Source organism: Macrobrachium rosenbergii, chromosome 11, assembly GCF_040412425.1.
Source record: "Macrobrachium rosenbergii isolate ZJJX-2024 chromosome 11, ASM4041242v1, whole genome shotgun sequence".
Taxonomy (NCBI): Eukaryota; Metazoa; Arthropoda; class Malacostraca; order Decapoda; family Palaemonidae; genus Macrobrachium; species Macrobrachium rosenbergii.
In genome coordinates this window covers 24,453,523-24,481,370 of record NC_089751.1, presented here as the reverse complement: position 1 = coordinate 24,481,370, position 27,848 = coordinate 24,453,523, and the positions used below count along the sequence as shown (strand labels likewise).

The window sequence follows — 27,848 nt, the reverse complement described above, 5'->3', positions numbered from 1 at the left end:
GGAAAGGGAGAGTGGTTGACAGAAAGATATATATACTGTATGCATATACATATATACTGTATAGTGGTACCTTGACATACAAGTTTAATTCGTTCTGTGACTGAGCTCGTAACTCAATTTGCTCGTAAATCAAATCAAATTTCCCCATTAAAGTGAATGGAAATTATATTAATCTGTTCCAGCTCCTCAAAAAACACACCAATTTTTGTTGTTTTTCTATGACTTCATGCTTCACATCCAAGGTAACCGGCCTTTTCTTCTTCTCAGCATTGGTCTTAAAACTCACCTTCTTGGGACCCATGGTTAAAATTAAGAAATGTTCTAAAATACAGGGGCACAGCAAGAAATGCGACGAGATGCTGCAGAGATGCTTGCACGCCAACATAACCACATGAACTGAACAAGACCACTTGGCTAGGCATCTCGGTGCTGGCAATGGCAGACACATTGGGAGATGGCATCTCCCAGGCTCGCTGGCTCGTAGCTCAAATCTTGGATCGCTTCTTAACCCATGAAGGACGACCCATCCATATAATGGATGCATTCATTACTATCAACTTGCGAGCATCTATATTGTGGATGCATTTTTTCCTCCTTCCTCCCTCATATGTATGGCTTTAGCTCTGCCTTCTATTGATGTCACAGGCTACTGTAGCCAATCAATGATCGTTTAGAAAGTAAAGTTGCCAAAAATTTTATAATTTGAGGTTATAGGAGTGTTATGAGCATGCACGGTTGGAGGTGGGGGTGGGGGCCATCTGGCTTATCAATCTAGTTTTTTGTTCTCTGCTGGCCCAGTAAAAGTTAACTTTTTTTTTTATGCAAAAGTAAGTGTTTGTTTGTTTTATAATGGCTGATATTGATTATCATAGTGATTCAGAAACAAGTGCTGATGATTTGGACAGTCATAGTGAGTATGACAGTGACGATTATACCAGCAACAGTGATCTTTATGATGACGATCTTGACACTGAACCTGTTGCTTCATCCTGGACACATGTTTATCCGCCTGAAGGCATTGATTGTGGGAGTGATTTTGTTTTTACCCAAAGAAATGTAGGTCCTTTAAGGATTCCTAACTGCAATGCAAAGCCTATTGAATACTTTTCTCTATTTGTAACTGATGATATAGATATTCTTGTTCATGAAACCAACAAATATGCTAACAGATTTTTAGCTAGTAAGGAAGAGTGGGTGACAGACCATCCACGAAGCAAATACAGAAGATGGAAACCAGTAACTTGTGAAAGAATTAAAAAGTTTTTAGGTTTTAGTTTGCTCATGGGATTGGTAAGAGTGCAGGGTGTCAGGGATTTTTGAAGTGCTTTTCGTTCAACTCGAGTTCCTTTTTTTAGAGAAACCATGCCACGAGATGAATATCTTCTTAGTCGCTTTCTTCATACGAATGATAATACCTTGAATAAGCCTAGAGGTGACCCACAGTATGACCTCTGGTTTCAAGTACGTCCTCTTTTAGATTCCTGTAATAAATTATTCAAGGAACATTGCAATCTTCAGCAGACTGTTTCCCTTGATAAAAGCATGATTGGTATGTATAATAGGTGTGCATTCATACAATATAGGCCCAATAAATGGCACTGTAGGTATGGGATAAAAAAGTTTGAACTCTGTGAAGCTTCCACTGGATATGTTTATCACATTGATTTATACTCAGGATGTGATTTTTATGCTACTGAAAGTCGGCAAGGCTTTACTCATGCAGCAGTAATGAATATAATGGAGAAAAGCAAGCTTCTCAATAAAGGTTACCACCTGATTACTGACAACTTTTATACAAAGATTCCTCTGGCAGAAGCCCTACTAACACAAAAGACATCACTCACAGGAATAGTAAGATTAATTCTAGACTTTGCCACAAATTTTGGCCAAGCAGACGCTCAGCACAGGTGATATTGTCTATGTGAGAAAAGGAAAGTTGCTTACCTGTGGTTTCAGAGAAAAAGCAACTCGTAAGCCAGTTTACCTTTTGACAACATATGCTCATGCTGAGAATGTCATATTACAGACAAGACATGGAGAAAAAGTCATGCCTAAAGTCATAAATGACTATAATGCTGGTATGGGAGGTGTTGACCTTTTGGACAAAAAACTTTATCATTATGCTGCACAGAGGTCAACCAGGAGATATTGGAAGAAAGTTTATAGTAATCTTATAGATATTTCAGTTCTAAATGCTTATATTGTTTATCAGCAAAATATTGTTAGGCCATCCAAGCAAGATGATTTCCTTCATGACATTACTGAAAGTCTGTCAGTCACGAATGCTGCATCTTACCCTCTCATTCCACGATTGCCAGGAAGCCAACTTTCTAATTCACCAGGTCGTAACCTCATTCAAGTCAGTTCATCTGGTTCAAGCCATGTATATGCCAGGTTAGATGGTTGCAAGCAAAGATTATGTGCTGTTTGTCTCAAGCATTCTAAGCATTGGTGTCCTGGATGCAATGCTGGCATTCATGAGCAATGCTGGCCAAAGCTGCAACATTACTTATGGTGAAAGGTTGTCCTAAGAGGAAACATGAAGACGATAATGACCACGAAGACTCTCAATAAATTTAATGCTCTAATCTACACTTGAAGAAGCCTCATTCTTGAGTTCGTGGGTATTCAGAATTATATACTCAAGGTTACTTGAGTACGTAATTCAGAATTACTACATGGTGGAAAAGTGTCACTTGATATGTTGATACACAATTTTTTTACCACGCTATTACTGGACAGAAGATTCTGTTTTTTTTGGGGGACTTTTTCAAAACTAAATTCTTTAGAAAATTAACACTAATAAAACAAATAGGAATAATAAGTTTTGTAATAATCCAGCTTCAAAGCAAATTAATTTTTTTGCAACTGTAACTTCTAAAGAATTTTCTGTTGATACCCAAACTAATTAACAATATATACAAAAATAAATAGCATATTCAAAAAGTTAATCTCCTTGCAGTTTCAATGATACCACATACTTATAAATTCAAGCAAAAAATAATATTTTTACAGTTTTTTCCTTTTTTTTTTATAAATATCAATACCCAGCTGTCGTCCGTCGTGGGTTAAAGCAAAAAATCGCTTGTGCACCAGCTCGTATCTCGGAAAACTCATACGTTGGTTCACTCGTAAGTCAAGGTTTGACTATACTGTACAGTATATACAATAATACCTTGAACTTACACGAGGTTAGGTTTCAGAACCCCTCGTGTAAGGCAAGGACTTGCATAAGTTTGGTATGGTCACTAAAATTAAACCCTAAATATGACAAAAGCACTTTAATTTCACTTAAAAGTTAGCTTATTGCCGTACTGTAATTCATATTTCATTGCAGTGCAGAGAGAGAGAGAGAGAGAGAGAGAGAGAGATTATTCATAATTTACGACAGAGAGAGAATAACTTTGGAAAGAGATAGAGAGAAGTTATTCTTACGTTAGATATCAAAAGATGGAAGAGAGAGAGAGAGAGAGAGAGAGAGAGAGAGAGAGAGAGAGAGAGAGAGAGAGAGAGAGAGAGAGAGAGAGAGAGAGAGAGAGAGCAACCCTCGGAGAAAAGACTCAGAATCTATTTTATTCTTTTAAAATTTTAAATAATTCACTATATAATGCAAAAAAGTTTTAATTATACCCTGGAAAATATGAAAAAATTAATAAATTAACTTCACATTTATCTACAAAGCTACAGTTTACAAAACCAACAAACATACATGTTACATATGCATAAAAAATCTCTCTCTAATCTCACTGAGAGAGAGAGAGAGGTTTACATTGACAGCTGTTTTGTGATTCTGATTGATTTTGTAAAGTATGCTAGTATCATACAGTACTTAATGTAAAAAATTAAAAATAATACAAATTTTTCATACAATTTTACACATGAAAGCATGAAAACTTTTAAATTACTTCAAAAATTAAACATTATCACTTCTGCAAGGTTTCTCGAGGATTTTGCAAATGTCACATCTGTGAAAAAATCGTGTATGCCAGTTAGTTAGGTTCCAATGAAAAGTTTGCGTGTCTGTGAATTCGCGCAACTCAAAGCGTGATAAATATTAATACACACACACACACACACACACACACACACACACACACACACACACACACACACACACACACATATATATATATATATATATATATATATATATATAAAATCATGAAGCTACAAACGTTGTTTAATATCCAATTCACGCTACTTTGGGAATATCTCCAATGGGGAATTATTACCGAAGGGGAATTATAAGTGACAAATGGATCGGTACTGCCGGGTCTCCATCCCTCAACACAGTTACCTTCCAATGACTCCAGTCAATGGTCTACCCACTGAATTGGATATTAAGTGACATTTGTAGCATACAGTAATACTTTGATCTTACACAATTCGAGTTGCATGAATTCACACACACACGAACTTTTCACTGGAACCTAGCTAATGGGCATACACGATTTTTTCACAGACACACGAAATTCTCAAGAAACCCTGCAGAAGTGGGTGTTTAATTTTTTAAGTAATTTACAAGTTTTCATGCTTTTATGTGTAAAATCTGTATGAAAAATGCATTTCATTTATGTGTAAAATCTGTATGAAAAATGCATTTCATGCTTTTATGTGTAAAATCTGTATGAAAAATGCATTTCATGTTTTAATGTGCAAAATCTCTATGAAAAATGCATTTCATGTTTTCATGTGTAAAATCTCTATGGAAAATGCATTTCATGCTTTCATGTGTAAAATCTGTATCGAAAATGTATTATTCTTATTTTTGTACATGCGTAAACATGATGCAAAGGTAATTTCAGCACATTCACTTAGTGTACTTTTACAAGACGTGATACCCATTTGCAATGTTACTGCACTTTTCAAAGATGATACCCCTGCAGAAAATGCTTGTTTAATGTTTGAAGTACATTTATAAGTTTTCATGCTCTTAACTGTAAAATCGATATGGAAAATCTATACAGGCGGTCCCCGGTTTACGACGGGGGTTCCGTTCTTACGCTGCGTTGTAAACCGAAAATCGTCGTAAGCCGGAAAATCGTCGAAAATCGTCAAAAATCATAAGAAAACCTTACTTTTAATGCTCTGGGTGCATTGAAAACGATGTAAACTGCATTATTATTGAGTTTTACATAAAAAAAACCTTCAAATTATGATTATTCTGCTGTTTTGGGGCCATATTTCTTCCGTCGGAACGACGTGTCGTGAACCCCGAACATCGGGAAATAATTTCTGATGAATATATTTGAAAAGCGTCAGAACCTCGAACAAAAGTCGGAACCGTCGTAAACCGGGGACTGACTGTATTTATATTTCTGTACATAAATATCATACAAGTATTATGTCCATTTGCAAAGTCTTTGTCACAAGGACTTTACATGACCTTGAGATGAGGTTGTTCAGTCGCGCTCATTTGATAAAATGAATTCGTTAATGTAATATCAGAGATGTAACTAAGAGTTGTATAAGTGTCATTCTTTGAAAATTACTCTGTTCACCTCGGAGAAAAGTGCTGGTGCAATCTGTATGTGCATGTAATTACAGCACATTCAGTTGGTGTACTTTTACAAGATGTGATACCCTTAGTTACTGCATTTTTCAAAGATGATACCCCTGTAGAAAGTGTGTTTAATTTTTAAGTTTTCGTGTTTTTAGGTGTAAAATCAGAATGGAAAATTTGTATTTATATATTTGCGCATGAATACGATACAAAAGCAGTACAGTTACTTTATTACAGTATCTCTCTCTCTCTCTCTCTCTCTCTCTCTCTCTCTCGTAGTTAGCGCTCAAACATATTTTTACAACTTATTATTTCTCTGTACGTCATTACCTGTACAGTATATAATTTTAAATTGATTGAATTTTACCTCTACTGTACTACCTTCTACGAACATTATGTACATGTTTTCGCTATTTTATGGAATTGTACTTTAGTTGACTGACACATGACGTTTTGCCTAGTGACACAAAGAAAACAGCTTTTACTTTAAGTGACAAAGAAAACGGCATCCCATGAATTAGGGGTAACATTAGTATACGTACGCACCTACTGTAAATGCGCTATTATGAAACTGTGCAGTACTCAATTTTTATGTCAACCATTTACTGTGTTCCTTTTTTAAGGGTAACAAGCTAAATTTTAAATAAAATTACACTAACTTTAGGTCATTTAAAAGGTAGCTTAATACTTTGGGAGCATGATTAGATCATATTTAGTACTTAAACTCTGGAAATAAACATGTATTAGCATTTTTAAAGACCATGCCAAACTTACGCTAAAATTCACCTTGCACGAGGGGCTCCGAACCTAACCTCGCGTAATTTCGAGGTATGACTGTAATATATATATATATATATATATATATATATATATATATATATATATATATATATATATATATATATATTATATTGGGTGGGACGCCTATGTATTTTTCCAAATATGCTAACCTCCTTCTGAAGATGATATTATTACCGGAAGATTGAGTAGGCACTGTCAGGCAACATCTGGCAACCCACTCCTCTCTCCCTGAGAGGAGTAGAAGTTCCCAGTAGCTGCCGGTCAATTATAGTGGATTATTTACCAAATTTTTTCGTCCGCATGGACTCGTGAGTTTGGTGTTATTTAGCCTCTATTTAGTGCTTTTTTTCTTATAATAAGCCACAATAAGCTCTTGTCAAGTGAGAAAATAAGTCAGATAATCGCTCTGCATAAGATGGAAACTGCAACTGAGGATACTGCCGATGTTGTGGGCATTTAGTGAGCGAACTGTGCAACGGAGGGTAAAAAAGTTCAAAGATGGCTCACTAACACAAGCAACATTGGCAGTGGGACAAAAACATAAAATATGTATCTACGGAAAAAATAACGAATCTGGTTAAGTATTTGAAAAAGACCTACCTGTAGTTACCAACAACGCACTTTTTGCCAGTGATCGGATCTGTGATATCCCCATAAGGATACACTATCTTCATGAGAGAATGGGTAATATCCTTGGTCATCTGCTCTGGAAGTTCTCTGAAAAAGATACCATATAAACTTTAAATCTCCACATCTAGAAACAGTATAAACTTTTAATCTCCATATCTAGAAACAATCAAGACAATAAGAATTAAAAATCATTTTACATGAAATTCAGTAAACTGTAAAAAAATAAACTCTTAACCCTTAAGGGACAGCATGATTTATCAATGTGCAGCACCCCAGACCGGGGAAACTTTGAGGTCGGCAAAACAGAAAAAAAAATCACATCAATGGAAAGAGAATTACACGTACATTCACACTGTATAAATATAAAAATTCAAAAAAATTTTCCCTACTTTCCACGAGAAGTTGAAAATGACTATTTACAACCCTTTGTGGGGCCTCATTTACAAGACCATCATAAATTTTACCAACTTATATATATTTTTTCTAATAAATTCATTGTATTTTGTAAAATTATTATTACTGCTCACACAATATCAAAACAGATAAGAAATAAAAGCAGTAACATTTTTTGCATATTTGTTGTAAAATATTCACGTAAATTTACAAGAAGGACGATTCAGTAACTTTTTTTTTTACTTTTACATACTTTTTCTAATATTTCTTTGCAATTTTCTTTGTAAAATTACATTTACAACCGACATACTATCGTAAAAGACAAAAACAAAAAACAACAGCAAACCCTTCGCATATTTATAAGCAAATTTACAAAAAGACCCATGTGAGAGAGAGAGAGATGCAGTACTTTCCCCCTTGAAGTCACAAGCATTACTGATACTGGCCTGGCTCTCACGTCTGTATAAAAGTTGCCATTAGTGAATTTATGGCTTATAGAAGTATTGGCACCTTTGTTTCGAATCATTATTACCATAACTTATTATCAACTAAAAAAAAATTCCCCTTCGGTAACATATATGAAAATATATTATTTCCGAGGTAGAGCGAATTGGATATTAAAGGACGTTTGTAGCTTACTGAGTGTATATGAATCACGGTGATGTGATAAAAAGTCATAATATGGCTGCGTGTGACAAAACACTTTACACGGTTAACATGGCAGAGGTGGGTGGATATTGTCTCTAAATACAAACACCTGAGTTCGATGGGAGATTTGTATATGGGAGCCAATATCCACTTATACCTCACTTGCTAGCCATGTGGGTTAAGCGTCCACTGTAGCCCTGAGTTCTTGTCTGTCGCTGGTTTGAGCCCGCGGGACGACGAACTTATTATCAACTACAAAATTCCCCTTCGGTAACATATATGAAAATATATTATTTCCGAGGTAGAGCGAATTGGATATTAAAGGACGTTTGTAGCTTACTGATTGTATATGAATCACGGTGATGTGATAAAAGTCATAATATGGCTGCGTGCGACAAACGCACTACACGGTTAACATGGCAGAGGTGGGTGGATATCGTCTCTAAATACAAACACCTGAGTTCGACGGGAGATTTGTATATGGGAGCCGATATCCACTTATACCTCACTTGCTAGCCGTGAGGGTTAAGAGTCCACTGTAGTCCTGAGTTCTTGTCCGTCACTGGTTCGAGCCCACGGGACTATTCTAACTTATTATCAACTAAAAATTCCCCTTTGGTAACATGTGTGAAAATATATTACTTCCGAGGTAGAGCGTAATTGGATATTAAAGGACGTTTGTAGCTTACTGATTGTATATGAATCACGTGTGATGTGATAAAGTCATATATATATATATATATATATATATATATATATATATATATATATATATATATATATATATATATATATCTATATCTATATATATCTATATCTATATATATCTATATCTATATCTATATATATCTATATATATATATATATATATATATATATATATATATATATATATATATATATATATATATATATATATATATATATATATATATATATATATATATATATATATATATATATATATATATATATATATACATATACATATACATATACATATCCATATATATATATATATATATATATATATATATATATATATATATACATATACATATATATATATATATATATATATATATATATATATATATATATATATATATATATATATATATATATATATATATATATATATATATATATATATATATATATATATATAATGATTGTATATGAATCACGGTGATGTGATAAAAGTCATATATATATATATATATATATATATATATATATATATATATATATATATATATATATATATATATATATATATATATATATATATATATATATATATATATATATATATATATACATACATATATACACATATATTATATAATGCTAAAGGGTGTAAGAGCCTGGAGTTAGCCTTATACAAAACCCATCTGTAACACTAATGAAAAGAATAAAATTTACTTACTTTATTAAAACTACGTCTCCAACCTTGCACTTCTGCTCAGGATCATAGGCAAAATAGTCAGTATATTCTGGAAAATACTATAAAAAAATTTCTTCAGTATTCAAATAACAGCTACACAACAATACTTAGCAAAATCTGCTTCATATCAAGCTTCAGTGACTCACTAAATTTAACACATTTGCAAAGTAAGTTTTATAATTAACTTGCAGTTTTCCTAAGTATACAAACCAAAGTCTTTTATGTACGAGTATTCCTTAGTGCAAGGTGAAATCAGGCGTTGAAACTTGGTAACAAGGTAGTTAAGTGTTGAATAACAGGGATAAGTGGGGTAATATCCCTAGCTCACCTGCCACCACCAAGTACTCCTCTGGTATAGTGACAAAGTGGGGTGGTTTATGTGAGTCATATGATCAAAGGCTCTGGTTTGTATACTTATGGGAATACAATCATTGCCTCCTATATAGGTAACTCACACCTCCAAATGGAAGTTGAAAACCATGTAGAAACATCATGATCGCAGTCATGAAAGTGAGCAATGACTCGTTACCTCCTACTTGGACTGCCACAGGGAGGCCAAAGTGGTAGGGCCCTGAGCCTGAGCATTAATATCTTCATTCAAGTAAAGAAATGATTGGAAAATTATGTGCTAGCCCTGTAAGTGTTGCAAAAGTCAGAAGGCCGCTATGCCTGGCTAATATGACCGAAGGGCTCAGAATATAGCTCTACTGACCCCCAAACACATCTTATCTGCTGAAGGTCTGAGTTCAGCAAGTACTTGGGCTAAGTTACTGCCCAGCAGAGGCAGGAAGAATAAAGAATGGAGAGAAGCTAGTCACTGCAATCAGACCCAGCCTTCCACTCTCAGACTACCTTAGGCGAGATGCTTTTATAATAATAATAATAATAATAATAATAATAATAATAATAATAATAATAATATTCTTCATTGCAGCTCAGGGCCATATACATGGAATATACAAACACAATACACACAATCTAGATACATACGATAACATCATAAAAACAATTGGCAGCAGCCAAACAGTTGCTGAAGAAGTAGAAAAAATAGAATTCATAATAATGGTAGTGACAGTAATTATATGGAGAATAATAGTATAAAAAAAATATTAAAAATTATAACAGTTAAAAATAGAGATGCAGACGATTAAATTTCCAGCTGGGGACCTTAGGTGGTTACATAAGTCAGGTCCAGAAGGCTAAATACAAGAATTGAAAATTGCAAAACTCTACAAATGATATTATTCACAGCAGCAATAAAAAAGGAAAAATACCAGTAATAACACGAAACGTAGAAATATTATAATAATAATAATAATAATAATAATAATAATAATAATAATAATAATAATGACAGATTCTGGAGATGACACTTCATAATTGCAAAAATAGAGAACAAGTCATCTAAGGAATAGATCCCACATTATCCCACCTTTCCCACAATTTAGATATTCTTGCCTCACAGCTTGGGATGCTCTGTATGAGCGAATTGCTGCCGTTTCTCAGTCGGGTGATCAGACTGGACATTGTTCGCCTCACAATGATTTTCAAATTACCCAGGCAGTTTTCTATGAATATCTGCACGGCGGAGTGATAGTGAGGAGTGTTTGTGAGGTGTCTCAGAATGTTATTGTGAACATTGGGTATAGTTTGTCCAAAGGGAACACCCATATATACTGTAGCAGTATGAGTGGAAGAGCAGCAGTTTCGTGTCTCAGTGACAGAAGGCAAACCTCCTTGCAATTATACTGCCAGTTGCACATAGTTTACGACGCCTCTGTTCTATGTCTGCAGCATCTTTTAGGCCATCCGTGATAATGTGGCCCAAATACGGAAATTCATGCACAACTTCCATACAATGATTTCCGAGGAAAATTTGTGGTTCTGCAATATGCTTAAGTGATCTCAGGAGCAGCGACATACACTGGGCTTGGTTTTGTTGTATAGGATATCAAATTCCTCTGCTTATTGGCGGAAGGTGTCAATGAATTGCTGGAGACCTTGCACTGATGGGGAAATCAGAACCATATCATCAGTGTAACAGAGGTTGTTTATTGTTGTTTCATTGATAGCGCACCCTATTGGGAGTGAGTTCAGTTTGACATTCAAACCAGACTGCGGTCAATAGTTCAACCAGCAGTCACCCTACTGCGCACTAACCCAAAATGTAGAAATGACCATCACAGGAGAGATCTGAAAGAATTCTATTCGAATGTAATTTCCGTTATGCTGGCCTCCGGCAAGATACCTTTAGATCTCATCAAGGCAACTCTCGTAATATACCTGGATGGAATGACTTGGTTAAGGATCTATGTACACATTCACGAGAGATGTTTTTACTGTTGAGGCAAAATGGTAGCCCGAGGGAAGGACACTTTGCACTGCTAATGAGGCAGGCAAGAGCACAGTTCAAACAGGTATGGAGAGAGAATGCCCCCTTGCTGGAGCCTGTTTAGGGGGCCGAAGGTGTACGACAATATGTTACCCCATTTGACACAGAATTGCGGTGTGGAGAACCAACAACATAAAATGCCAATTAGATATAGAGGTGTGCCTCGTTTGTGCAGCTTCAGGTAGTCTGCTCTGTCAAATGCTTTTCTCACATCTACAAAACATAGGAAAACAGGAGAGGCTGATGATATGTAATAGTTCAGCAATTCTTTCAGGATGAAGATGCAGGTGTCAGTTGAGTGGTTTGGTTCAAAGCCGAACTGGTTGTCAGCAGTGTGTAGAAAGGGGAGAAGTCTCACTAGAAGAACGGACTCGAGTATCTTCGACGCAATTGCAGTAATTGCAATCGGGCGATAATTGCCAGGGTCAGCTGCATCCTTTAGATTGTTTTTTATTAATGGTATTAAGTGAACTAAGAGTAGGGAGCCTGGGAGAAACTGGTGAATTATACACGCATTGAACAGAGCAGCTAGCAAAATATAAATTATCGGATGGCAGAATTTGAAAGCTTCAGCAGGCAGGCCATCGCAGCCGAGCAATTTATTAATAGGTAGGTTGTTTATGGCGTCGCTGATGTTACCTGGTGTTATACGAGCAGCGAAATGAAACAATGTTATCAGTAAGGAGGTTATCTACATCACTTCAGGAGTCTTGATCACTTATGCAATTCAGGATAGTGCTGAAATGATCGCCCCACATTCTTGCGATAGCCTCATCACCAACAGCATCTCCTACTCTCTGTGATAGCTTTTTAGTTTTGGGATTTAGGGATTGAACGTCTTTCCAAAGACGGGTAATCGCCAGATTCTAATTTTCTAGACAATGCATCAGCTCTTAGTTGCTTTTCATTCAGTCTGCAGTGCTTAAAGGTAAGTTTGAACTGTGCTCTCGCCTGCCTCATTAGCAGTGCAAAGTGTCCTTCCCTCGGGCTACCATTCTGCCTCAACAGTAAAAACATTTCTCGTGAATGTGTATATAGATCCTTAACCAAGTCATTCCATCCAGGTGTATTACGAGAGTTGCCTTGACGAGATCTAAAGGTATCCATGCCGGAGGCAAGCACAGCGGAAATTACATTCAAATAGAATTCTTTCAGATCTCTCCAGTGATGGTCATTTCTACATTTTGGGTTAGTGCACAGTAAGGCGTCTGCCGGTTGGACTATTGACCGCAGCCTGTGACTTCCTTTTTTGACGGGAATCGCATATCCTTCCTTGAGAACCTGTAGTACCCATGGTTCTATCGATCTGGCCTCTTGCTGTCTCCAGAAGTGTGGGAGTCTGGTGCCCAAAGGTAGACGGGGGACCGAAGTCTCACTTGTTAGAGACTGGTCTAGAAGAGGACTTCTTGCTGATAGGGTGAACTGATCTGGGATTTGTGAGTGGGCGCAAGGAAGCTCTTCCTCTGTTACCTCGGAAGGGCCGTGGCCAGAGAGGAGAGAGGCCAAGGATTAAGCGAAACAGCAGGTGTTCGGTTAGACTCCATGGTTCACTTGGACAACTGCACAAGCAAGTCATGAGTAGCCTTTTGCAATGCTGTAGCTACCCCCTCTAATGTCATTCGAGGAAAAAAGGCTGGTTTGTACAGATGAGCGAAAAGAAGAGCAGATCTCTGGGAACAGTGTCACTCCTTTAGTGGTGAAAGAACACCACCAGTCTGTTTTATTCAGTATACATGACGAAAAAAGAGCAGCTAACTCCTGTGTCCCATCTCGAATTGCCTTGTCCGCACACGTAGTCTGCAAGTATATCAGCACCCCAAGACTCTTCTTTGCTTCCCATTCACCAATGTTTAGACAACATCCTGGAACTGCTGAAGAACCCTCATCTTTGAAACCAGAACCACAGCAAGATTTGGCACTTTCCGCTGTATCTTCAGCAGAGGAGGAACCTGAACCAGAACAGCCTTCATCAGCGTACGCCTCATTATTGAATTATTTTCTGTTCTGCTCCCCGACATATTTCTCCACTGTGGCCCTTTCTTCCCCGGGATCAGCGTCCTTGTTATGTCAATCCTCGAGTACCACTAGACTCCCGTAGATGGCCCTCTCTGTTTTGTCCAAGAAAGCGTTGTCGGGGATCGACTCTTGGCTGTCTGAGAAGAGGGAGTTGGGCAAAGCTGTGTTTTGTTCTCCTCCTTGGTTTTCAAAAGGAGGTATGTATTCTATACAAATGGGGAAGCTCCTTCCTTGGTAGTTTCTCCTATATTTGTACATGCAGACTGGCCCAAAGACAGGTGAAGAGGATACGGCTTTGGGGATCTGTGACACAGAAGGCGCTGAAACAGGTTGACCTGCAGCAATAGGGATGTTTGAATCTGGAGTCTCAGACTCATATCCCAGTGCTGGAGAGCTGGGAGCCAACAGGATGTCTGGGGCTACAGCGCGAACTGAACCTGCAGCAGGCTTATGAGCCACTGGGAGCTTGGATCCAATGGGAGAGGGAGATCCCAAAGCGACCTTATGAGCCAATTGGCGCTCGGTAGCCAATTGGGCTTGTTAGCCAATTGGTGCTTGGGAGCCAATTGGCACTTGTGAGCCTATGGGCACTTGCGAGCCAATGGGAGCTCGGTGTCAATGGGAGCTTACGAGCCAATGGGAGCTCGGTGTCCAAAGGGAGCTCTCTGTTGTTCCAATAGCTGCAAGAGGGCCCTTGATCCCTATGGCACTTGCGAGGTACCACTGTACACACGTCCGCAACATGCCTCTTCAAAGGCCTAGAAGATCCCTGAAAACGTCAACCGTGTCCTTTGGGTTCAAAATCTGAACCACTGGAAGATAAGGTGTGATCCAATTAGACACCTTTCGAGTGTTTGGTTGCCGAAACCTGGGAAATAGCAACAGGTTCGGGTGAGGAAGCAACTACTTGCGTGCAAACCCTACCGACCTCCCTTGGACTTATGGTTTGCCTCCTCCCAGGTGCAGGGGAATCTGAGTGACCAAATTTAGGAGATCCATAAGACTCCTTTCCAGTGGCTGTCTGTCGATATCTGGGACCAGCAACAGGCTCGACTGAGGAAGAAGCTACTCGTGGGCAAACCCCACCGACCTCCCTTGGACTTACGGTTTGCCTCCTCCCAGGTGCAGGGGAGTTTGGCAGGGACCTCCGTGTAGGAGCATCAGTGGGACGAGTAACCACCCCCTCCACAACACTAACCCGGGTACAGGCACTAGCACTTGCACCAACAGTTGCACTATGATCCTATCTGAGCAACAGTACTTACTAAAATGTTGAATTTTTTTTATCCATCCGAGACTGGCGATGGCAGTGGGTTCAGAGGGGAGGGAGCCAGGTAATGGAATTGTAGGGAGAGCGAGAGAAGTAGGAATCGGGGAACGAGAAGTCAAAGACATAGAAAAAGCTGGTTTAGGGGTAGAGGACACAGAAGCTCTAGCCTCAGCTCTAGCAGCCACTTTCCTAAGCCTAGCTTTCTCTAATTTATCCAAATGATTGGTCAACACTTTCCATTTACTTACAGGCCAATCCTTACATTCCTTGCAAGTCAAGTCGGGGGAACATACCTGTCCACGGCAGTGAAAACAAACAGAATGTTCATCATATTTAAATGAAGTCAACCTAGCATTACAGCCTTTGCTGCAATACCGGTTACTGGTCACACTCATTCTGACATAATAGTCCAAAAAACTGAAAAAAAGGCTAAGCTAAGCTATGAAAATATGGCTTGGAGGCTACCAAATGAAAGAATACTTCACCAAATCCTTTGACAGACAACCAAACCATCTGGTGAAACTACTCCTGAATTAACAAAACATAGTTGCTGAACGACTGATGTTCAGTCATCAACAGTGGAAACGAATTGAGCTCTTTGGCTATGTTGTACCTATTCTTCCCCGAAAGTGGGCGGGGCACTTACCTGCACCAAAACAAAAGAGAGCTACCACGAATTTTCAATTATTAAGCTGCCATTTAAAGTAGAAACTATAGCTAGGTAATTACTTGGTAAGTATCATATATAAAAATGTCGTTTTTATATAAGTAGCTTACCAAATAATTACATAGACAAATCCCACACTGACTGTAGGTGGGATGAATGGACATAATACTACCCCTTGCCCCCAAAACAAAGAGGGTTCCCAGAAGACTCATCCATGCGTTGGTTGAGCAGGAGGGATAAGTTACGAAGTCTTGGACTTTTCTGTGGCAATTTAGGATCCTTTGTTGAGATGGAAAAGCCCAAAAACTCAAGAGAGTCTATCACTATCCCCAAATATAGAATAGACTGAGTCAGGACCTGCGGCTTCTTGAAGTTTATTAAAAGGCCTAAATCTTGAGTGAGATGAAGAGTATCCTGCAGGTCCTCCGTGCACGGAGATCTTGAGGGGGAGTGTAGGAGCCAGTCGTCCAGGTACAGTGAGATGTTTACCCCCATGAGATGTAGCTATTTTGCTAGGGGAGCGAGTACCTGGGTAAAAACTTGACGGGCCGATGAGAGTCCGAAGCAAAGTGCCCGAAATTGGAAGACTCTCTCCTGGAACACGACTCTCAGATACTTCCTGGAATCCGGGTGAACTGGAACGTGGAAGTGAGCATCTTGCATGTCAATCGTAACCATCCAGTCTCCCTGATGGATGGCCGACAATACAGGCTGACTTGTCTCCATTTTGAACTTCGTTGTTTGAACGAAGAGGTTCAGGGCACTGACGTCCAGGACAGGTCTCCATCCTCCCGATGACTTGGGAACCAAGAAGAGGTGGTTGTAAAAACCCCCCGTGCTTACATCCTTGACTACTTCCATGGCTTTCTTTTCTAGTAGGGCTGACACTTCCCGAGATAGGGCTGAAAACCTCTCTGAGCCTACTGAGTAGGCTATTAGCTGATGGGAGAGGTTACTGAGGGAGGTTTTTCCCTGAAAGGGATTGCATAGCCCTCCTTCAATGCCTTCAACACCCACGGCTCTACATTCTTCTTTTTCCATTCCATCCAGAAATGGGAAAGTCTTGCTCCCACTGGAACACAGAGGACGGACGACTCACTTACGAGGTGCTGGCCTGTTAACGGGTTCCTTGGTTGGTCTGGAAGTTCAGAGGTTGGCTCTAGGTCTGGACTGGAAACGACCTCTAGAACTTCGAAAGGGCTGTTGCTGCAAAGGCGACGTTCTAGTAGCTGTGGCAGCAGCAGTGGCTCTTGCGGGGAACTTTGTCCTTTTAGTGGATTGAGTGAGGAGGTGTTGAGTTGATTTCTTCTGTAGCTCTACTGAAACCCGTTCCAGGGTATCTAACGGGAACAGACTATTTTTGTCCAGGGGGCAAAAAGAAGCGAAGAATGTTGCGATGGGGTGACTCCTTTTGTGAACGAGCACCACAAATCTCGTTTTTAAAGGATTCCTGTTGTGAAGATGGTCGCCAGTTCTAGTGCTCCATCTCTTAGGCTCTATTGGCGCACACCAGCAATCCCTGCCAGTCCGATGCGAAGTTCTCTTGAAACCTGGCTTGGCACTCGAACAAGTACCAACAGGATGAGCCGGGGCACCTGCATGCCCGGACTCTTTCTCCCGTTCCATGTCCGAGTCCATACGGAGAGAGATTTCTCCCGTACCAGACCGGGGCGCTCGGGTCTCCTTAGAGACCCGAGTACTCGGAGCAGCTCGCGAACGAGTGTCTGACACAGTCCCGCTGGTCTTAGGAGCAGGCTTCTTCGGTGCAGCGGAGGGAGTGCAAACCACGGTCTGCATGCCCTCAGCTCCCAATACGACTGACCCGCGGGTCAAAGCATTGGTTCCCTGGTCCATGGACTGGGAAGAGCCAATGAGAGATCCATGGACTGGGAAGAGCCAATGAGAGATCCATGGACTGGGAAGAGCCAATGAGAGATCCCACTGCCTTCCCTGTGGAAGGAGGCAGTCCCTTAGAAGTCTCGGTAAGAGACTTCTGGGGGGGGGGGCTTCTTCTTCTTTGGCTGGAGAGCCTTGGAAGAAGAAGAGGAAGAAGAGGTAGCAGACATTGACGACGACACCTTCCTCGATCTCTTCTTCGACTTCTTCGTCATCTTCATCAGGATGGCAGTCAGGTCCCCCATCCACGAAGGAGCAGCAGAAGACACAGGCAAAGCCAGGGGGGCCAGGGAAGCAGGCGCAACTCAAGTAGCGGAGACAGTGCTCGGGCCAGCAGCTACCGTGGCAGGTGCAGTAGCGCGGGAGCCAGGAAAGCCAGTAGACGAAGCCTGGGTCAGAGGCACGGGTGGCGCATTTGAAGCCAGGCCGGGCTGAGAGTCAGGGTAGCCCAGAGCTGGAATTGTGGTCAGGAATGGGCGTGGGTCGGCAACAGGAGCAGGCATAGACATAAATGGTACCAACAAAGACACCACCTGTGAGGGGCCAGGAAACCAGGAGGCAGCGGCACGGAATGGAACGTGGCAGGAGCGGCCAACACCTGGGTGTCCAGGTGCGAGGCCACTGTCACAGGAAGCTTTCCAAATGATGACATGGTGACAGTCGTGGTGGTGGATGCGATGGCTGCGCGGGTCGTCACCAGAGCTCCTGACAAATGGGATACCAGGCCCTCTGGTGACGGAACGCCAGGAAGACCCAGGTGCAGCCAGGCAGAGGCGGGATCAGGTACCTGGCTACCAACAGACGCCCCCACACCCAAGCCTGAGGACAAAGTCAGGTTAAAGAGGGAAGTCTCTACTCGCTCTGGGGGAAAAAATTTGCCCCCAGAGTGAGGAGAGGCCCCAGAGAGGATGTTCTGAACGTCCACTCCCCTGAGGCCTTCCACACCCGATGAAACAAATAAGGAAGGGGAAGGGGAGTCCTCACCCGAAGAGGAGGCAGCAAGAAGTGGAAGTTTCCTGGGAGGGAGAAACGATCCTGACAGATCAGCAGCCACGGGAGTCGTTGGGGGAGTGTTACCCTTGGACGACGTCTTGGCGGCCTTCCTATGGTATCGTCTCCTCCCCTCAAACTTCGCCCACTGCTCGGCCAACCAGGAACAACACTCTGAACAGGGAGAAGTACGTGAACACACACATCCTCTGCAGGTAGGGCAGAGGGGGTGTGGGTCCAGATCAACGCTAGATCTAAAAGTGTTACATTTCTTGCCTCCCACCCCAGGACACACACGCTGGGGGAAGGAGGGCTTAAGGGATTTATCCACATTCATCATCAACCAAAAAACAAGAAAGATCCCACTGGGAAAAAAGCTCAAAGGCAGTCAGGGCAGAGAGTGAGCAACACACGTCTGCAGTGCACGACAGCCAAAAGCAAATTGGAATGTTTACATCCGGGCAGGCGGTACTCCTGCCTCCTAGACGGTAGTTAACTGCCTAACCACCTTGTTCGAAAGTTCAATGGCCGTTTCCAGCCTATGCTGAAAGTAATTCCTAATGTAAAGGACCAACCGACGGTTTGTATATCGTGTCGGAACAAACTATACTTGTTTCTCCCTCACCATTGCCTTATGGTACATGCAGATGTGGCAGAACGTGAGGAAAGCGCTGTCACATTATCTTAATTAATATTTTCATATTCTATTTCTAACAATATCATTATCATAAAACTACCATCAGTTGTAATGAGATGTGTTTCATAAATAAAGCCTTTTTTTTAAAGAACTGAAAGGGAGTCTTCAATAGCCTTATTTGCACAATGAGGAAAGCACATTTGGCATCGCTTTTACCTCCCGAGACCTTCTTTTGACCAAGTACGCTAGGGAGACTAGCCGATAGGATTGTTAACTACCTTCTTACTAAGTTCAATGGCCAATTCCAGCTCGGAATAGGCTATTCCTTATTAAAAGTTGATAGTCTGTAATCCCGTAGGAACAAACACAGCATACATATTTAGTCAGGAAATAAAATATCATAAGCTATTAGGTAAAAGTTCGTTTCAGGTCCGAACTCCAATTCCACATGAGGACTAGTACTGAACACGACGAAACAGTGATTCATCTACACTGTTTTGCCGTGTTTAGTACTAGCCTAGCCTTTGGGGGGTCTAATGTATTTTGCCATGCTCAGTAGGCTACTAGCCCCTGGGAGAACAAATATCCCCAAGTGCATTTCGCAAAACTGAAACTTAGAGTAAGTCCTCAATAATTTACATACATTTTATTTTTTAGGTAATTCTAAGTATTAGCTGCACACCTGATTTTACCTTGGAAACTGGTTTTTTCTACACTTTCAGGGCTTCTGATGCTGGCGGTGCAATTGTTTGTTGTTGGCCAAATGGAATGTCCCTTCACTGTGTTTAGTACTGGCTCAGGAGGGGGTACCAATACGTTAACAAGGTATTGCACTTGCCGAATGGGATATGAAAAGTTCCATATCCCGTGCTCTGTCTTGTGAAGCTCGCATATGGAAACCCCTTGTTGGATGGACTTCAGGGATTAATTACATTTGTGCGACAAAAATTGAGGGTAAATCCATAATTAGCAACCAACAAACTGTAGAAAAAGTAAAGTTAGAAGGAAATCGCCGCCGCGGAGCTACTACTTGGATCTACCATTTTTTATTGTGATAAATATTCGTTTGCAAGAATTACGTATAATCTTTTTTTCAATGTATTATGTAGATTCGAAAGATATAAAAAATCGCGTAGGGATGTTCGGAACGGAAACGAACATTATCCATCATATTATTACCCCCATAGCCTATATCGGCTCATTATCCTGCACAGTGATGGATAACACACTAAGATAGCTTAAAGAATATAATTAGCCGAGTCTAGCTTACCGGGTACAGCAGACTGAAACTTACCATGTGTAGGTACTCGTCAAGCTTCATGCGCTTAACTCTTACCCTCGCTGCATTTTTTGTAGTGTGGGCAAAACATTGCCCAATTAGCATTAAATTTTTAGACACCACACCACTCATGACTTCTTGATTTTCAGACAAACAACCTTCAGCAATTACACCACACACTAACACAGTACCAAAGATTGGATCCGTGCAAGTGTAGTATTATTTCGCCACATATTGTCTTTAAAACGGCTCCTTTCGTCCGCTTAGCTTGCCTTCTGTACTGCTAGTTAATGCATTTCTCTGCGTTACTATATGTTTTTCATAAATCTTTCATATTTTCATTTTCCGCATTTAACAGATATATGAACAGTAAGTGTTGGCTATTAGTTCTTCTTTGTTTTTCTGATTGTTTTTGTTTTTTTGACTGCAACAAGAATCTGTCTCGCCATATACTACTATATGCTGAGCATTAAAGAAATCCTCTAGGTTCTCTATTACTTCTTCATAACAAACATTTATTTTCTTTGCCCTTTCATTTTTTCCTGCCATTTATCTCTTGCATAGATTTTCGATATTTCTATACAAGGATTCGTGTTTTACTTAAATTTCCTATAGATTTTTAATGTTATCTATTTATTTCTCCTTTGGGTGGTCTTTTTTTTTGTCCCATTCTGTAATTTTTTTCATCAGTCGATTAAACACTGCTTAAATTTAAGTTTAACTCCTCCACATACTCTTTAATTTGCAAATTCCGCGGTGTTTTGTTATTTTCTTACTGGTCTAAGGTATCTTCTATTTTACTGCAACTTACTTGAACATATGCGTGAGCCACCTTCGTACTCCTGCAACAGCTAAGTTCTCCCACTAGTTGTCCTTGATTTTGTCTTTGCTGGGTTGTAAAAAAAGAAAGAACTTAGCCATGACTTGATTACTCTTCTCGGTTTCTGTCTTCTCTATATGCTCAAGAGTATGGTAGGAAGAGTCTTAAAAAATCTTTTTCTTCATTATTCAATAACTTTTCAATATCTCATCTTTTATATTGTTCCCTATTATTAAATACCGTAGACAGTATAGCCAAGCCAATTATTTCTGGGGTTTCTGTAATGTCATATTAAGCATCCGTTTAAATATTCTTTGTATTTTTCATAATATATATAGTACGGTTATTTCTTCTTCTATTTCATTGGTTAATGTCCTTTTATATATGCATATATATATATATATATATATATATATATATATATATATATATATATATATATATATATATATATATGGTATATAATAATCTAACAAAGGGACATCCAGGAAGAAGCATCAGCTCATAATCACAGTTTAGTGAAGCCAACGGCATTCCGCAATGTCAAATTGTAGTATCCAGGCTGAAACTGACATAATAAATATCTTGGAATTTACAAAAAAAATATGTAAAAATGAAAAATATGTAAGTATATACAGACACAAACATGAACTATCCCAACTGAGCAGATTAGTAAATAGCACAAAACAAAGAGGGTGAGGGAAAGTTGAGATACACAACAAAATGTTAAACTATCAACTCGGCAATAAACAGCTGTGTAGAGGTTGTCTGGGTATTTAAAGTGATCGTTGAAAGCTTTACAGTATATTGCAAGACCCATTTTGATCATAGTTTTAAGAAAACTGCATCTACACAAGACGAAGAGGAACTCACTACTTTGGAGTCTGTCCAAATAAAAATTATCATATCGTCAAATATCTATGCATTATATATATACATATTGTAAAGACGTCTTCTTTACCCATTAATTACGATCATGTATTGCATCTATCAGCGCAGCAAGAATCTCATGTATATATTTGTATGTAGAATTTCCTGGCCTTTTTGCCAATACAATGTATATTTTATCACTGTATGTACATTATGTCTCTGGTTATTGTTATTTGATTGACTGTTAACAAACAAAAATTTCTCTCACTCAGCGTGCGGGTCACGGAGACCTGGGGTCGGGCACCATGCTTCCATCTGCACGCTGCTATGTATACCTTATGCCCTAGTAATAAATCAATCAGTACCCAGTCCTGTCTTCTTTGACCTCACAACTGGTAATCAGTACCCAGTCCTGTCTTCTTTGACCTCACAACTGGTGACCCGAGGAGCGATGGTAAACACCGTGGTTTTGGCTACACCATTAATGGACTCACTACGGCCACTTTACCTTCAGAGAGCCTTTAACGGAACCACATGGCAACAAAGTCTAGACCTCTGAAAGCTCCTTCCTCGGAGAACACCCATGCCACTAACAGACTAATTATGGCGTACCTTCTTCAGGTACGTTCTGGCTTTCTCAAATGGTTTGGCCCTGCCATTTGCGATTCACGTCAACCGTATTCAGAAGTCATTAACGGAACCACACGGAGTATAGTTTTGACTTCTGACGAGCCCCAAACACCATTAACGGACTAAATACAGCGCTTATTTCGCATTTTGGTATGAGTCAAAATGTCAGACACTGAGGTAGAAAGTCGTTCCGAGGAGACACAGATCCTCTGCATTTCCCCCTTGCCTTCGAAGGCAGCGATAACCCAGGCAATGAAACTACCACCATTCTCGCGGCAAAATACCGCATCCTGCTTCCTGTGGGCAGATGTCCATTTCCGTAGCTAAAATCATGGATGAGGAAACCAAAGCAGACGTCACCATGACAACGCTGCCAGAGGAGGTCTTCAACAGGATCACCCCATGGTTGGACTCACAGCTGGGCAAAGTCAAGTACGAAGACCTACGAAAGAAACTCACTGACATGTACTCCATGCCTGTCCCAGAGAGAGCCCAACACACCCTTGACCTGATGAACCAGCCCCTCGGGGACGCATCACCCAGGGACGCCTGGGACGAACTACGAGGTCTCCTGATGCTGCTGGGCCTTGACTCAGATGGACGGAGGAGGGAGATCAGCTTGTCGGGGGAAATATTCCTGCAGCACCTTCTGCAGGAGGTGAGGGCACAAATCATGGAGCAGACGCACTCTTGCTGGACGAATTGGTGAGCCTCGCACACAGACTCCACGAGGCCGCCAAGGCCTCCATGCACACCGCAACATCTGCAGCCTGGTAGCAGAAGAAGCTGAAGAGGGGGATACGAACGCAGTATACAGGAAGAAGGAGCCACCACAGCAGCAGAAGGCGAGGACAAATCCAGCCTGGTGTTACTTCCATCGGAGGTTTAGAAAGGACGCCAAGAATTGCAGACTCCCCTGTTCTTTCACAAAAAACTAGGAAGGCGGCCACCCATAGCAGCAGTGGCCGCAAACCTTAGAGAATCCCAGCCAGTAGGATTCTTCATCCACGACGCCATATCGGGACGATGGATGCTGATAGACACGGGGGCTATGCCGTCGGTATTTCCGCCGCCGGGGGAGGACCGCGACCGCACGTCCGGCACCGCAGCCGCACTAGTGGCCGCAGATGTTACGGAACTTGGACCCGCAGAATATCCACCCTGGGCCATAAAAATGAATGGCCCTTCATCATCACGGATGTCAGTTTCCCTTACTATAGGCACCGATTCCCTTGCACAACATGGACTGCTGGTAGACGTCGGCCGAAAATGCCTGCTGGATACCAGAACCTGCCGCTCCCGACCGCTCTCCACTGGACCGGGAATGCCTGCCGTATGCTCCATCTCATCGAACAAATACAGCACCCTCCTGCACGAATTCGCAGATGTCTTCAAGCCAGAACTGCATCAGCTGCCAGGTACCCAGGCCAAGCACGGCATCCATCACCACAGGCCTGCCGACACATACCAAGTTCCGCCATCTGCCGCCCAAGAAACTCCAGGATGCTAAATGAGCATTCGCCAAGTTGGAAAGGATGGGTATCTGCAAAAAGGCATTGAGTCCATGGGCGTCCCCCTCCACATGGTGAAGAAGCCAGACGGTTCCTGGAGGCCCAGTGGCGACACCTAGTGACCACACTGGACCACTATCCCCTGCCAAACATGCAGGACCTAACAGGAGCCCTGCACAGGGCCAAGATATTCACAAAAATGGATTTGCTCAAGCCCTATTTTCAGGTGCCAGTACATCCCAACGATGTTCCGAAGACAGCCATCATCACGCTGTTCGGGACATATACCTTCTCCTACTCCACCTTCGGCCTCAGGAACGCCGGGGCCACATTTCAACGCCTGATGGACAGCATCTTGGGGGACCTACCTAACTGCGTCTGCTACATGGACAATATCCTGATCTTCTCCAGGTCCCCAGAGGAGCACCTGGGTCACGCCCGGGCTGTGCTGAAGCGCCTTCAGGAGAACGGATTGGTTGTCAGATTCGACAAATGTACCTTTGGAGTGGAGAGGGTAGACTTCCTGGGACATGAGGTCTCTCCGACAGGTGTCCGCCCCATGGCCTCCAAGGTGGATGCAATGAAGGATTTTCCAACACCAAAAATGATCAAGTCCCTGCAGGAGTTCCTCGGCATGGTCAACTACTACCAATGATTCGTGCTGGATACTGCCCGCATCATGTATCCCCTAACCGGAGTGCTGAAGGGGAAGCCAAAAGCACTGACTTGGGAAGTCCCGCAGCAAAAGGCGTTCGAACAGACGAAGGCAGCCCTTGCCAAAGCCACCACCTTAACATATCAAGACCCCACCGCCCCCCTGAGACTTACCACCGACGCCAGCAACGTCGCTTGCGGAGCAGTGCTGGAGCAGATAGTAGACGGTTCCCCCTGCCCGCTTGCATTTTTTAGCCGCAAGTTAAAGCTGCCGAAGACCCACTACAGTGCATTCGACAGGGAACTGCTGGCAATCTACCAAGCCGTGCGGAATTTCAAGTACCTCTTGGACGGCAGCCCATTCACCATCCTGACAGACCACAAGCCATTGGTACATGCGTTCACAAAGGTGGGAGACACATGGTCAGCAAGACAGCAACGGCACCTGGCTGCTATTTCCGAATTCGGATGCACCATCAGTTACGTCCCCGGCAAGATGAACCCGGTAACCGACACCCTATCAAGGACTAAAATAAATTCAGTCCACCTGGGCTTAGACTACAAAGACCTGACGAAGGAACAGGCCGCAGACCCAGAAACGGCAGCTTACCGCACTGAAGTGGGAAGACGTGCCAATAGGTGAATCCGGATTGACGCTTCTCTGCGACACCAGCACAGGCTGCCCACATCCCATGATACCCGCGTCACGAAGAAGCAGGCGTTCAACATCATCCACAGGCTGTCCCATCCATCAGGACGAACAACAACCCGCCTGATGACAGAGAAATTTGTGTGGTACATGATCAGGAAGGACGTGCAAGAATGGGCGAAGAACTGCATACCATGCCAGACAAGTAAGATCACAAGGCACACGAAATCAGGCATCAGAGACTTCCCGCAACCACGATGCCGTTTTGGGCACATCCACGTAGACGTCGTGGGATCTCTGCAGCAATCAGGGGACGCCAGGTACTTCCTGACAGTCATAGACTGTTCCACAAGATGGCCAGAAGAAACCCCAATGGTAGAAGCATCATCAAGCGCCTGCGCGGAAGCCCTACTATCAAGTTGGATAAGTTGTTTCGGTGTGCTGGACGATATAACTACAGACAGGGGCCCGGCATTCTTGTCGGAACTCTGGGTTTCCTGGCACGCCTGATGGGGACAACACTCCACAGTACAACAGCATACAACCCTGCGGCCAACGGTATGGTGGAAGAACCCACCGTTCATTGAAAGCAGCTCTGATGGCACGTTGTACTGACGAGAATTGGAAGGTACAGCTGCCCCGGGTCCTGCTGGGTCTCTGCACTGCACCATGGGCAAACGGCGAGGAATCTCCTGCAGAAAAAGTCAGTGGCGAAGGATTGGCCATACCTGGAGAATTCTTCCCCATGGAGCCGGATGACCCGGATACACCCCTTCCAAGACCAAGAGAAATTGCAAAGAAGTTTGCGCCCTGCTGGAAGACTTTCACAGACAGGACCTATAATTTCAGCCCAGAAGGCCTGAAAATCTGTACATGCGTCTTCATGAGGAACGATGTCCACCGCCCACCCTTAACCAGACCATACAGAGTTGTCAGTAGAACATCCAAGGCTTACCGCATCAACATCCATGGGTGGGAAGACTGGATACCTATTGACAGGCCAAAGCCAGCCTTCCTAATGGACAGCAGAACCTGGGAGGAAACCGGCAAACGTCCCAGAATTCCTCCACAAAACAAGACCTCGGATGAAGAGATCGGCATCCCAAAACGAGGCTGAGGACATCCCAAGGGCTGCACTAAGGATGTCATCCGCCCGGCAAAACCATGCACGGTCTTCTCTCTGTTGCGGAGTGATGGGCTTGCTGATAACATGAAATGGTGTGATACCAGATTTTTTCAACTCACGATATACAGCACTATAACTTCTCTTCTTTCCCCTATTTGTTTCCAGTTCAAGTGCCAATTTAAGGAAAGACTTTCTTGGTCTACCCACTGCCTCAGTTATGATGTCTTTTGATTCCTGAGAAAGGACTTCAGGCCTTCCAAGATTCTCACTCTTTTTGTGATGACAGTCACATGGATTTTTGTTCCAGTTTCTTTTAACAAAGGATTCATCTCTTTTAATGTATCTAGCTATCCAGGAACGTGAAATGAAGGATGTGCCAGCATCCCTGGCCTCTCTGAAGGTTATAGCCTGGATTCGGTCAATCCATCTGATTTCCTCAGAGTCGTTAGCCATGGCTGTATCTAACTCCGTCACTCAGTCTGAAAATACAAGAAATGTAAAATGAAAATAGTTTAATGGGAAACTTAAAATAATGTACTTGGAGATAGGCTATAGCAGAAAACTTCATAACTTTCCATTTGTTCTGTGGAGGGGGGGGGCTCTAATTTCGAAACACCCGATATATATATATATATATATATATATATATATATATATATATATATATATATATATATATATATATATATATATATATATATATATATATATATATATATATATATATATATACTGTATATATTATATATATAAAAAGAATCACAAAAATATGGAACATGATGAATGTATAAATAAAGGCAATACCAAGAAGGAAAGTGAAACAATGGAGTGGTGCTAGGCCTTTTGACTTACTGTGCTGTCCTTACTTAGCAGACTGATAGAAAGCTCATATAAATGACAGATGGGGATTATAAAGGAAATATGTACCTAGAAACCAACACAGTTGAAAAATTAGTACACTTATCAAAACTGGGGTAAATATTTAAGAGGTTTTACAAATGATTAGGCCCAACAGCTTG

General features: G+C 41.5%; 2 protein-coding genes across 2 annotated transcripts in view; one reads left to right on the top strand and one right to left on the bottom strand.

The window, feature by feature from the left end:
* Positions 1–20,879, bottom strand: part of mRpS17 (mitochondrial ribosomal protein S17) — a 45,897-nt gene extending 25,018 nt beyond the window's left edge. The window contains exons 1-3 of the mRNA XM_067111361.1: positions 20,585–20,879; positions 9,405–9,481; positions 6,905–7,021 (exon numbers count right to left, since the gene is read on the bottom strand). Of these exons, the coding sequence (XP_066967462.1) occupies positions 6,905–7,021; positions 9,405–9,481; positions 20,585–20,701 (311 nt within the window). The 5' untranslated portion in view covers positions 20,702–20,879. The remainder of the gene's footprint in view (positions 1–6,904; positions 7,022–9,404; positions 9,482–20,584) is intronic.
* Positions 20,880–26,301: 5,422 nt separating this feature from the next.
* LOC136843493 (uncharacterized) lies at positions 26,302–26,820 on the top strand. The gene has a single exon (XM_067112029.1). It carries the CDS (start codon positions 26,302–26,304, stop codon positions 26,818–26,820), a length of 519 nt encoding a protein of 172 aa, XP_066968130.1.
* The last annotated feature ends 1,028 nt before the right edge of the window (positions 26,821–27,848 follow it).